The sequence below is a fragment of the Vombatus ursinus genome, unplaced genomic scaffold, assembly GCF_900497805.2.
Source record: "Vombatus ursinus unplaced genomic scaffold, bare-nosed wombat genome assembly UNPS02014884.1, whole genome shotgun sequence".
Taxonomy (NCBI): Eukaryota; Metazoa; Chordata; class Mammalia; order Diprotodontia; family Vombatidae; genus Vombatus; species Vombatus ursinus.
The window spans coordinates 4499437-4512736 of NW_020954662.1; the positions used below are offsets into that span (position 1 = coordinate 4499437).

Consider the following 13300-nt stretch of genomic DNA (forward strand, 5'->3'; position numbering starts at 1 on the left):
TGTGGGTCAAAACAATCTCAGAAAGGTTCATGGAGGAGACAGCCCCTAAGCTGAGCTTTGAAAAATAGGCAGGATTTGGAAAAACAAAGTAAAGGGAGGTAGGGGCAAGGGGAGAGAAGGGAAAGGAAAGCTGAAAGGGTGAAGAAGTGCTTCACCTGAAGGATAATGTGGTTCCCCTAATCCTCCTAACTTTCTCAGATAACACCACACTGCTCCTGGCTTTGACTTACAGCACTCATCTGCCCCGTCTTCTAATACTTCTGACAGAAAACTCAGCTATCCCAATAGGTCTTCATTGATTAGAGGAAGCTGTATATGGTGGATAAGGAACTGGCTTTGGAAATAGGAAGATGTTAGTTGTGTGAGCCTGGGCAGGTCACTTGACCTCTAAGAACCCCGGGCCACTCTGTGACACTCTAAAACTACCAGAAAGTGATGACTTGAGCTGGCTGAGGGATTTTCCTCACCCAGGAGTTTCCTATATCACTGAAATCACAAGTCCAATTCCCATCCCTGTTAAACACCAAACCATTCCTGTACTATATTAAGGTTATTGATTCTGAGCTAGAAAGTACCTTAGGTCAGACCATCCTAACCCTTGATTTTATAGATGAAACTGAGGCCCAGAAAGATTAAGTGATTTGTCTTGTATCACATATTTAGTAAGTATTTTTATTGTTCCAAGACTTTTTCTATGTGAACCTCACTGAGATACTTGGAAAGAGCAAGATATTAATACGACTGCAAGGGGCAAAGAACTAGGTCTATGTCCACCCTCTGCCATCTATTTGCCCAGTGAGCCTAGACGAATCCCTTACCCTTTCAGTGCCCCAGGTAACTCTTTTTTTTTTTTGGTGACGGCAATTGGGGTTAAGTGACTTGCCCAGAGTCACACAGCTAGTGAGTGTTATGTGTCTGAGTCTGGATTTGAACTCAGGACCTCCTGACTCCAGGGCTAGTGCTCTATCCACTTCCCCACCTAGCTGCCTCCCCCCATCCCTCCACCCCCCTACCCCCACTCCTACCCCATTCTCGGTAACTCTTTAGGACTAAGTTGCAGAGCATCCAGGAATGGTAGTCTCCCAAGCAAGATGGCAGCCTTAAGGGGTGGCAGCTCCTCTTAAGCTCCATTCAGCTCCCACCTACCTATTCCAGTAAAACTCTGAAGTTGCAGCAGGTGGAATAATGATTAAGAAATCCAATGAAAAACTATAGTAAATGATTTCTTCCATCTCAGAAATACAGTAGATTGGCCAGAAGCCTGAGGCCACAGTAAAGGGGCCCACCTACAAAATCAGTGCCAACACTGCCCAGAGAGACATGTGTAACCTGCAAAGCTCTATGCCTAAAGGCAGCAAAAGTAGAGGGCTTACTCAGAGAAAGCCCAGGATGACCAGATAGCCTCAGGGTGGGGACTGTGTAAGTGGGCAGTGACCACAAAGGTGCCACAGCACTCAGAAGGGACACCCCAGGGCTCTGAAGTCCCTAACACTGTCTTAAGACACCAAAGATACTCCTGCAGGTCCAGATTGAGATGTCTAACTGTGGAAGGTGGAGGAGGTTAACACAGGAACCTAGGGAATTCAGTGAGACTATGCAGAACCAGCTACACCACCCAAAACTGAATCATGGGGTAGAGATTGGCCTTGGCACAGAGTCGTGATTCAGGAATTAAAGTTAGAGAGATGAATAAATCAAAGAAAACACAAACCAGTACAAAAATTATCTGGAGAGCTCCAAAAAGAAGAGAATAACTGGCTGCAAAAGACAGTCAAAGAAAAAAAATGGACTTTCTGCAAGGACTACATGAATATCTATAAGAAATGAAGCAAGAAATAAAAACTCTGAAGCAAAGGAAGACCTTAGAAGACAGATTCCTTGAAAATTGGAAACAGACCAAAGAGAAATCAATGACCCCATGGAACAAGAAATATTAGAAGAAAATAAGAAGCAACTGACTTGAAAAATAGGCCAAGAAGAAATAATTTAAGAATCAAGAGACTCCTTGAAAACCATTATTTTTTTTTTTTAAATCTGGACACTACATTTCAAGAATGAAATAGAAATTAAATGAAAATTTCAAATTTTCTGCCCAGATCTATTAGATCCAAAGGTCAAAGTAAAGATAGACAGAACCTACCAGTTACCTCGGGATAGGGTGTTGGGGGGGATGTGGGGTAGGCGGAAAAGTCCCAGGAATGTCATAATCAAAATCCAAAGCTTCCAAGTCAAAGGAAAAAAATACTGCAAGATCCGGAAAGAAGTTCAAGTACCAAGGAACTACAGTCAGGATCACAAAGATTTAACAACTTCTAGTACACACACAAAAGGAGATCTTGAATACTACATTCCAAAAGGCCAAAGAGATAGGTTTACAATTAAGAATAACTTACCCTGCAAATCTGACCATTATCCTACAAAGCAAAAATGGAACTTAAAGGGATAGAAGTTTTTCAAACTAGAGCTGAGAAAGAACTTTGAAATACAAACACAAAAATCAAGAGAAACCTAGAAAGGTAAATTTACTCCCCCCAGACTCACAGCTAGGTTCCTCCTCAGCAAGTACTTAAAAGAGAACCAATTTTGAGAAAGTTGCTAAGATGGTGTAGATTTCTAGGCATTTTGTCTATTGTGGTATTTGGCTTTTCTTATCAATGAGGAAATGGAAAGCACTGGATCATTTCAAAACTTGAAGACAGCTACAGGAACTCTAACTCATTAATGCCTTTCCAACCTAATTAATCATTGGAGTACTGGGAATTAAGGACCACTGGTTTTGAAACCAAGTTCCTTCAAAGTCATCTCACACCTGAATATGATTCTGTTTCAGACACATCAGGCAATTTCTCATTTGCATACACACACACACACACACACACACACACACATACACACACACACTCTTTTGCAGCGGAGGGGGGAGCCCAGATCTGTTTGTCATGTGGAAGCACTTCTCATGTTGAAACTTATTCCATAGACAAGGGAATCAGCAAACCATCTGCACCTTAAATCCTCCAACACTGAGCTTTCTGAGGCACAAAGAAGTTAAATGGCTTACCTATGTAGCCTAGGAGGCTGATGGAGTCCTATATAGTAATAAAGAATTGGGATTAGAAAATAAGCAAGTCTGGAAGAGGGAAGAGTTTTGGGGAAAAGATAATGAGTTCAGTTTTGGACTAAACTGTTGAATTTAAGATATCGGTAGAACATCTAGTTGAAGATGTCTAATAGATAGTTGGACACGTAAGACTGGAGGTCAAAAGAGAGGTTAGGGCTAGATATATATATATATATTAGAGAATCGTCAGCATAAAGACGATGGTTGAAACTATGGGAGATGATGAGGCCACCAAGTGATATAGTATAGAAGAGAAGGCGGCCCAGGGCAGAGCTCTGTGGGATACCCAACATTAGTTGGTGTGACCTGGATAAAGATCAAGCAAAGGAGAATGAGATGGGATTAGTCAGACCGCTAGGAGAAGAAGCAGGAGAGAGTAGCTTATCTTCTATGACCTTGGAGATCTTCTGGTGCAGGGATTCCTAACCTTTTTTGTGTCATGGCCTCCTTTGGCAATCTGGTGAAGCCTATGAACCTTTTCTCAGGACACTGTTTCGAAATACATAAAGTAAAATATATAGGATTGCAGGAAGTTCTCAATTTATGTAAATTCTGCAGACCACTATGTAAAGCAATTTTTATGTAATGCAAATTTGCCTGCAGACACAGGAGAGGGAGGGAGGAAGACAGGAAAAGGGCCACACACCCGTGGAAGAGGGGGCCAGCACATATTTCAAGGACATGAGGAGGCCAGAGACACAGGAGGGAGAGCAAGAAGAGGAACACGAGGGGGCTGTGGCCAGACACATGGGGGCCTGGCTGGAACCAAGAGAAAGAACACTCAGTGGGCATATACGATGGGATTGGACAGACAGGAGACGACAGGCAACTTGGGGGGGCGGGGAACCAGACACATGGTACTTGAGAGCAGTAAGACAGAAGACAGTAGGGGTTGGACATGAGGTAGTTTGGCAGAGTGGGGCAAAGGTCTCCTCTCTCTGCACCAGAGGTCTCAAACCAAGCCCCCAATCCTGGGACAGTGGCGCATCCATTCTTCTGCTTTCACTTCCAGGGTTTGTTCATTTTTTTAGGTTTTTTTCTGGGGGGGGGGGGGGCAGGCCACAAAGTGCCAAGCTGAGGGGCAAGAACAGAGCACAGTACTGTACATTAAAGTTAACATGGGTGCTTTTCTGGAATACAGATTTCTTTCAAAATTCTTTTACATAAAGTTGAATTTGTATAATGCAAATTTTCATAAAGCAAAAACTGTCTGCACAAAGGAAACCAACGTATTAAAATACAGTTATCAATATATTAAAAAAATAAGTTTTCAGCCTCCAGATTAAGAGCCCCTGAGTTAGTACAACAATCACCCCATACCCCAACACACCCTCTGCCCCTTATGTGTGAGGAAAAAGTGAAGTAACTTGACCATGATCACTGAGCTGCTATCTGGAACTAGTGGGAACCAAGCCCAAGCTTTCTTACCCAAAATTCAGTGTTCTTTCCCCTATACTCATCACCCCTTCTTCTGGACCACATCCTCACTCACACAAATGGTGGGCAGGTTGCCCATGAGACCCCACAAAGGAATCACAAGTAAACATCCTGGCCCAAAGGAGTGTCATAAGCCAGGTCATATCGCAGGTCGTTTTAAAAGGCAAGATGAATGTCTTTAATTGTTAATAAAGCACTTTCCTCAGGGCAGCTAGGTGGCTCAGTGGATGCAGCACCGGCCCTGAAGTTAGGAGGGCCTGAGTTCAAATCCAGCCTCAGACCAAACACTTGACACATACCAGCTGTGTGACCTTAGGCAAGTCACTTAACCCCGATTGCCTAACAAAACAAAAACAAACAAAAAACAAAACACTTTCCTCATAATAATCTTTCTTTTTTTGTTGTTGTTTTTGGTAAGGCAATTGGGGTTAAGTGACTTGCCCAAAGTCACACAACTAGTACATGTCAAGTGTTTGGTCTGAGGCTGGATTTGAACTCAGGTCCTCCTGACTTCAGGGCCGGTGCTCTATCCACTGCGCCACCTAGCTGCCCCACCTCATAATAATCTTGTAAAAGAGATTGTGCAAGTACTGTTATCCACATTTTACAGATTAAAAAAATGAGGCGCAAGAATGAAGAGATTTTTGCCCTTCCTTCCCTAGGATAATTAGCATTTATGTTGAAGTTAGAGCTGGGACTGTCCTCAGGACTCCTGGTTTCCTAAAGCACAGATGTCACTACATCAAACCCCATCCTTCTCCCTGACCCCCACCTCCACTCTCTGTGGCATATTTCTCACCTTTCTTCACAGCAGCTTCCTCCCTTCCCCCCACAGCTTTGCACCTTCCCTCCATACTGTCTGCCCCCATGAGAAGCTAGGTGGTGCTGTGGCTAGAGCTCTGGGCTTGGAGTCAGGAAGACCTGAGTTCAAATGCAGCCTCAGAAACTTACTAGCTGTGTGACCCTGGGCAAGTCACTTCACCTTCTTTGCCTCAGTTTCCTCATCTATAAAATGAGCTGGAGAAGTAAATGGCAAATCTCTCTAGTATCTTTAAAAAACCCCAAATGGGGTCACTAAAAGTCAGACATGACTGATACGACTGAACAGTAACACAAGAATATTAGTTCCTTGTGTGTAGGCAGTCTTGTTTCCTTATACTGTTCTCCCTATCATGTCGTGCAATGCCTGACACATAGCATTATCTATCTGTCTAGCTAATACTCAGGAATAAAATACTAACTCCTCTCTCCAACATTTAAAGCCCTTCACTACCAGACTTCAGTCTACCTTCACAGGTTAATTACCTTTTCTCCCCTCACTCACTCTACCCGCCCCAGTCAAACTTGTCCTACTTGCTGTTCTCTGTATAGTCCATTTCCTGCCCCCAGGCCTTTGCACAGGCTCTTCTCTGTGCCTAGCTTACGTCCATTCTCTTCCTTGCCCCTGGTAACCCCAAGCTTCCTTCCCAGCACACCTCAGGTGCCACCTCCTTCAAGAGGCCTTTTCTGATTGCCTTGGTTCTTACTACTACCTTGTATCTATTTCATATTTACTCATCTATGAGCATGTTTTTTTTCTTACTCTTCTTCCTGAGGAAAAGGTACAACTGTTTTGCTTTTGTGTTTATATTTATATTTCCCGTTGCTATGCACAAAGCAGGTACTTAATAGAGGCTGGGTGGGTTGATAAAATTCTAGTACTTTTCCCTCTACACTCTGCTGTCATTTTAAACCTCTAAACTATTCACAGAGAAAGTACAGCATAATGAATAGAGGCTTGGCCTTTAGAATTTGGAAGCCTTCTGTACAAGTCTCATTTCTGGCATGGACTCACTTTGTCTCATCTTGGGTGTCACCCTGCACCACAAAGGCCTGTTGATTTCACCTTTGCACCAGCTCTCCAATCTGCCCCCTTCTCTTCCCTTACACTGGCACTACTCTGGTGCAAACACCCATCACTTCATGCCTGAACTGTTGTAATAGCTTCCTGCTACAAGTCTCTCCCAACTCCAGATAATCCTCTAACCAGTCACCAAAGTGATTTTCATAAAAAGTAAATCTGATCATGTCACTTCTCTACTCAACAAACTCCCAGGGGCTCCCTATTACCACCAGATATAAAATATCACCACCAATATAAAATCCTGTCTGGCATTCAAAGCCATTTATAACCTGGCCCTCTCTCCCTTACACCTTACATCCTCACCCCCCCCACACACACACCTTCTCTTCAATTCAGGGACACTGGCTTCCCTGCTGTTCCTCAAACAAAACACTCCAACTCCAACCACAGCCATCCCTCATGCCTAGAAAGCTCTTCCTCCTCATCTCTGCCTCCTGGCTTTCTCTGGCTTCCTTCAGGTCTCAGCTAAAATCCGTCTTCTACAAGAAGCCCTTCCCAATCCTTCTTAATATGCCTTCCCTCTTCCTATTACATATAAATATATATAAATATTTCCTATTTATCCTGTCATAGCTCATTCATGCATAGTTGTTTGAATGTTGTCTCCCTCATTAGACTGAGCTCCTTGAAGACAAGGGCTGTCTTTTGCCTTTCTTTGTATACCCAGTGTCTGGCACATGGTAGCTACTTAATAAATGTTTATTGACTGGCTGATCATGAAATTGAACCCAGACAAGATCAGCCAATTTAACCTTCTCTTTTTATCCTGTGACAGGAAATATGCCCAAAGTGATACAGGTCAAGTAGCGCCATTACTAGAATTCATACGCAAGCCCAGCTACCTAAAATCCACTGACTTTTCCACTACAATATACTGCTTCCCTATGTTCTTTGATATGTAGCTTCTCAACTGAAATTGCTCTCTCTAAAATTGCCAAACCTAATAGCCTCAATCACTTCAATCATCCTTGACCTCTCTGGAGCATGACACTGCTGACCACCTCCTCCCAGATACTTTCTCATCTGAGAATTTTCATGACCCTGCTCTCTGCCAGTTCTCCTCTTAACCTGTCTCCCTGCTGCACCTCAGTCTCCTTTAAACACTTCACAAGCACACTAAGTTTCTGTCCTGGACTCTCTTCTCTGTCCTCTCTACATTCTCTCAATTTGGTGACCTCATCTGCTTTGCAGGGTCCATTATGATCTCGATGTAGATGATTCCCAGATCTATATATACAGCCCTAGTGTCTCTTGACCGATAATCCCACATCACCAACTGCCTAGTAGACATTTCAAACTAAAAGTATGGTAGGCATATCAAACAGAACTTATTATCTTTCCCATAAATACACTCTTCTTCCACACTTCCCAGTTACTACAGAGGGGCCCACCCTCCTTCCAGTCGACCAAGCGCAGAACTTCAGTGGCATGCTCCGGCCTTCACCATCACTCTCCCCACACATCAGGAGCCAAATCTTGTTCCTCTCTACAGCTCTAAAATATATCTCCTTCTCTCCACGCACACAGCCAGCACCCTAGTTCAAAAACTTTTGCAATAGCCTCCCATTTGTGTTCTGTCTCAAATCTCTTCTCCACTCCCATCTATCCTCCATGCACCTGCCACAATGATTTTCCTAAAATGTAGGTTTGACCATTTCCCCTTTTCCAAATAATAAACTCCTTATTACCTCTAAGATAAAACATAAGCATCACATTTTAGCATTTAAAGCTCTCTTCACAACCCGATACCATCCAATCTTTTCATTCTTCTTAAACATTTATTCTTGAACTCTACATACCATGGTCAAGCCACACTGGGTTACTTGCTGTTCCTCACACAAAATGTTCCATCTCCCATCTTCATGCCCTTTCATATCCGGAATCAGCCAATCATTCAATAAGCATTTATTAAGCACTTACTACATGCCAGGTACTGTGCTAAGTGCTGGAGATTCAAAGAAAATTAAAGAAATGAAAAATAAAAAATAAAAAATGAAAAAACCCTGCTCTCGAGAAACCCACAAGCTACTGAGGAACTTTACTAAATATGTCCATAAACAGGCATAGAAAATACACAGATGTAAGGAAAGGGAATAGACAGTAAGGAAAATCTGAAAAGGCTTCATATAGGAGGCACCAAATTAAGTTTCAAAGAAAACTAAAGTTTCTTAGGGGCAGAGCTGAGGAAAGAGAGCATTCCAGGCAAAGAAATGAGTGCAAGGACACAGAGACCTAGGAAAGAATAGTGTCACAAGAAATCCAGGGAAGAAAGAGTATCCAGGAGGAAAAGGGGGTCAGCAGTACCAAAGGTTACACAGAGATCAAGAAAAAGGCCTAAGAAAAGGTCATTAGATTCAATAATTATGAGATAACTGCACTCATTCCTCAGCATCCCTCTGAATCCCTCAGCCCAAGCACCACCTCCCCCCACGAAGCCCTTCCTGGTCCCTCCCAGGCACCAGTGCCTTCTCTCCCCCCAAATCACACTGTATTCGTTTCTGTACATGCTTAGGGACGTCTATGTGGGCCCCACCACGAAACCCAATTTCCTCAAAGACTGCCTGGGGCACTTCTGTTTGTGTCCCCATCACCTGGAAAAGAACTTGGCTCCCACCAAGCACTGAATAATTATTTACTGCCTGAGTCCCTTTCTCGGGGGTCCCCAGAGAAGGTTACAGTTGGAATAATCCTCAGAACACAGGATGTCAGAGCTGGGAGAGCGCTTGGAGATCTTTTTCAGGGCAATGACTGCCCCTGGGTCCCTTCCCGCTCCAGCTCCAGGGCCCCAGGAGGCCAGGTCCTGCCCCACGCAGGCCTCGAGCCGGGGCCTTTTTGCAGTCCCGCCCACGGGCCGCGCTGCCCAGGCCTGCCCTCGACCCCGGGCCCCGGACCCTTACCCAGCTTCACGACAGTGTCGGCCAAGCACCGGTCCCACTTCCTGCCGAGGTCTGTGTCGGACATGTTCCCTCGCAGCAGCCGCGGCCCCTCCAGCGCCAGTTTCACGTCCAGCCTCAGCTCCCTCACAGCCGGCCTGGGCGCCCTGACACCGGCAAAGTCTCGCGAGATGTCCGCCACCTTCGGCTCGAATCTCCGAACGAGAAGCCGGCGGACCAACTATCGCGAGATTGACCTGCTTGGCTCCGCCTTCTTCCGGATGTCCTCTCGGTTTGTCGTCAAGGTGACAGACTGTGAGCCTCCCTGGCCTGACCTTGGAGCCCGGCCTGCAGGGAGCCCAGCGGCGGCGGGAGTCTCACAGAAGTCAGGGCTGGAGGCCTCCTTGTGGCCTGGGAAGTGCCCTCGGTGTGCGTGCCCGCGGCTTCTGGCGCAGACAGGTTCATTCATTCAATTCATTCATTCTTGTAAAAAGCTGTTACTGAGCCATCAGCCATTTATACCTGCGATGAAGCAACTGACGTCACTAGTATCAGAGCTGGAAGGGCCTTAGAACACTGGATGTCAGGGCTGGGAGGGCTCTTAGAACACTGGATGTCAGAGCTGGGAGGGCTCTTAGAACACTGGATGTCAGAGCTGGGAGGACCCTTAGAAACACAGAATGTCTGAGTTGGGAGGGCTCTTAGAACATAGCATGTCATAGCTGGGAAGTTTTTTAGAATCCAGAGTGTCAGAGCTGGGAGGGCTCTTAGAACAGAGAATGTCATAGCTGGGAAGGGCCTTAGAACCCAGAGTGTCAGAGCTAGGAAGAGCCCTTAGAAGAGAGAATGTTAGAACTGAGAGGGCCCTTAGAACAGAAAATGGCAGAGCTGGGAGGGCCCCTTAGAACCCAGAATTTCAGAACTCGTAGGGTCCTTAGAACTCTGGATGTCAGAACTGGGAAGGGCCTTGGAACATAGAATATCAGAGCTAGCAAGGAAGCTAAAGCACCACCCATGGAGTGTCCATATCAGGTCCATTCTTAGAGAGTTTCCAGTTTGGTAGAACCTGGCCAAACTTGTGTCACCTTTACAATGTGATACATCATCACAGCAGACTGGTTCTTACATATTAATGGCACATGTAAATGATAATTATAGCATGTACAGGTTTAAAAGTCAGGCTGGTTCTCAGAACACTGAAATGGGAATTCTTATTTTCCTCTCTGTTTTAAAAATGAGGAAACTGAGGCCAAGAAAGGTTGAGCTACTTGCCCACGATCACCCGGTTAGTAAGTGTTAGAGTCATAATCCAAGCCCAGCTGTTTTCTAAATGCTAGTTGAGGAATCTTTCCACCATACTGTATTTCTGTTCCAACAAGCTAACATTTTCAGATTTTTCTCTCCTTACATTTGCTTTGTAAATTCCCTGAACAGAGAGACCTTGCTGTATTATTAACCCCACAGAACTTGAAAAGAAAAAATAAACTACAAATCCAGAATGTTAATGACTTTGAGTTAATGAGTTTTGATAATGATAATGACTGATGCTAAAAATGTTAGTTATCATCATCCTAAAGTGGATTATAATCCAGTTAGTCAACAAGCATTTATTAATCACTTACTATGTGCCAGGCACTTTGTTAAGCTCTGGGGATACAAAGAAATGTAGAAGGGGGCCAAGTTATTAAGGTCTTTAAAAGCCAAACAATTATACATTTGATCTTGGGAGTGATAGGGATTTTATTGATTCTGGGGGACATAGATAGATTGTACTTTAGGAAGATAAATATGACAGCTGAGACTTGTGGCTATTGCTATTGTCCAGGTGGGAAGTGATAAGGACCTGCACCCAGCTGGTGGTAGTATCAGAGGAAAGAAGGGAACATATGGAAGAGCTTTTCTTTAGAAGATAGAAACCGTAGATGATGATGACAGATTGGATAGAGGAGGTAAGAGAGAGTGAAGCATTAAAGATGACACTTAAATTTACAATCTGGGGCACCAGGAGAATGGTGGTACCCTCACCAATAATAAGGAAGTTGGGAGAGTTTGGGGAGAAAGATAATGAGTTCTGTTTTGAACATTTTGAGTTTAAGATAGCTATGGGACATCCGGTTTTAAATGTCTAATAGGCAGTTTGAGATGTGAGTGGTGATTAGCAGAGAGATTAGGGCTGAATAAGTAGGTCTGAAAATCATTAGCAGAGAGATGATAATTGAATCCTTAGGAGTTGAAGTCACCAAAGGAAATAGTATAAAGGGAGAAGAGAAGAGGGATAGATTGGCCTTGGAGGACACTTAGTATTGGAAGAGGAGACCTGGATGAATTTCTAACTATGGAAACTGAATAGGGGCACTCAGATTGGTAGGAGAAGAATCAGGATAGAAAAGAGTAATGGAAACCTAGAGAGAAAAAAATTATCAAGGAGAAGATTCACTGTCAAAGGCTGTAGAGAGGCCAAGAAGAATGAGGACTGAAAAAAGGCCATTAGATATGGCAATTAAGAAATCATTGGTAACTTTGGAGAGAGCAGTTTCAGTTGAATGATGAAGTCAGAAGCCTGGCTATAGAAAATTAAGAAGAGAATGAGAGAAAATAAGTGGAAGCACCTATTGTGGAAGACTTTCTCAAGGACTTTAGCCAGAAAAGAAGAGATATAGGATAGTAGCTAGTGAGGATTGATGGATCCAGTGAGGGTATTTTGAGAATGAGGGAGACATGGATATGTTTGTAGGCAGTAAGGAAGCAGTCAATCAAGAGAGAGAGGGTAAAAATAAGTGAGAGAATGGGGACTATAGGGGGAGCAATCTATTAGAGACAATGGGATAAAATGGGATCAATTACACAGGTGGACAGACTAGCCTTGGAAAGGAAGAGGGCCACCTCTTCATGCAAGACGAGGGTGAAGGAGATAGCTGCAGAAGGTATATGAGTAATATGAGATGAAGAGGAGGGGAGAAGAGGGAATTCATTGTGAGTGGCCTCAATTTTCTCAATGAAATATGAGGGAAACTGCTAGGTTTGTATCCCAAAAGATAAAAAACAAAAAGGAAAAGGATCTATATATACAAAAATATTTATAGTAGCTCTTTTCTGGTGGCAAAGAATGGGAAATTGAGGGGATGCCATTCTTGGACAGTTTCCAGTTTGGTAGAACCTGGCCAAACTTGTGTCACCTTTACAATGTGATACATCATCACAGCAATTGGGGAATGGCTGAACAAATTGTGGTATATTGTTATGATGGAGTACTATTGTTCTATAAGAAATGATGAGCAAGATGCTCTCAGAAAATCCTGGAAAGACTTACATGAATGATGCAAAGTGAAATGAGTAGAACCAGGAGAACATTATACACAGTAACAGCAATATTGTAAGATGATCAGCTGTGAATGACTTAGCTATTCTCAGAAATACAAGGATCCAAGACAACTCTGAAAAATTTGAGATGAAAAATGCTATCCATCCCCCAGAGAAAGAACTGATGGTGTCTGAATACAGATTGAAGCATAGTTTTTAAATTTTATTTGTCTTGAGAGGTTTTTTTTGGTCTGTGTTTTCTTTTACAATATGACTAATATGGAAATATATTTTGCATAACTACAAATAAATAACCTATATCAAATTGCCTTCTCAATGAGGGGGGTGGGGAGGGAGGCAGGGAGAGAATTTGGAACTCAAAATTTTTAAAATGAATGTTAAAAATTGTTTTTACATATAATTGGGGAAAAATAAAATATTAAATAAATAATAAAAAAAGAAATATGAGGCAAGGTTCTCAGCTGAAAGACTGGAGAGAAGAAGAGCCATAAGAGATTTGAGAAGGGGTGAAAAGGTTGGGAAAAGCCACCACAGTGAGTGGGATAGTGAGTTAATTAGGAAGGTGTAAAAAATAAAAAAGATTGCCTTGCAGCAGTGAGGGCCCAGTTAAGATTGTGTAATATAAATTTATAGGAGACTCAGTCCACC

General features: G+C 43.4%; 1 protein-coding gene across 1 annotated transcript in view; it reads right to left on the reverse strand.

The window, feature by feature from the left end:
• Positions 1–9525, reverse strand: part of LOC114028461 (MICOS complex subunit Mic10) — a 43075-nt gene extending 33550 nt beyond the window's left edge. The window contains exon 1 of the mRNA XM_027842696.1: positions 9356–9525. Coding sequence (XP_027698497.1) covers positions 9356–9419 — 64 coding nt within the window. The 5' untranslated portion in view covers positions 9420–9525. The remainder of the gene's footprint in view (positions 1–9355) is intronic.
• Positions 9526–13300: the final 3775 nt, after the last annotated feature.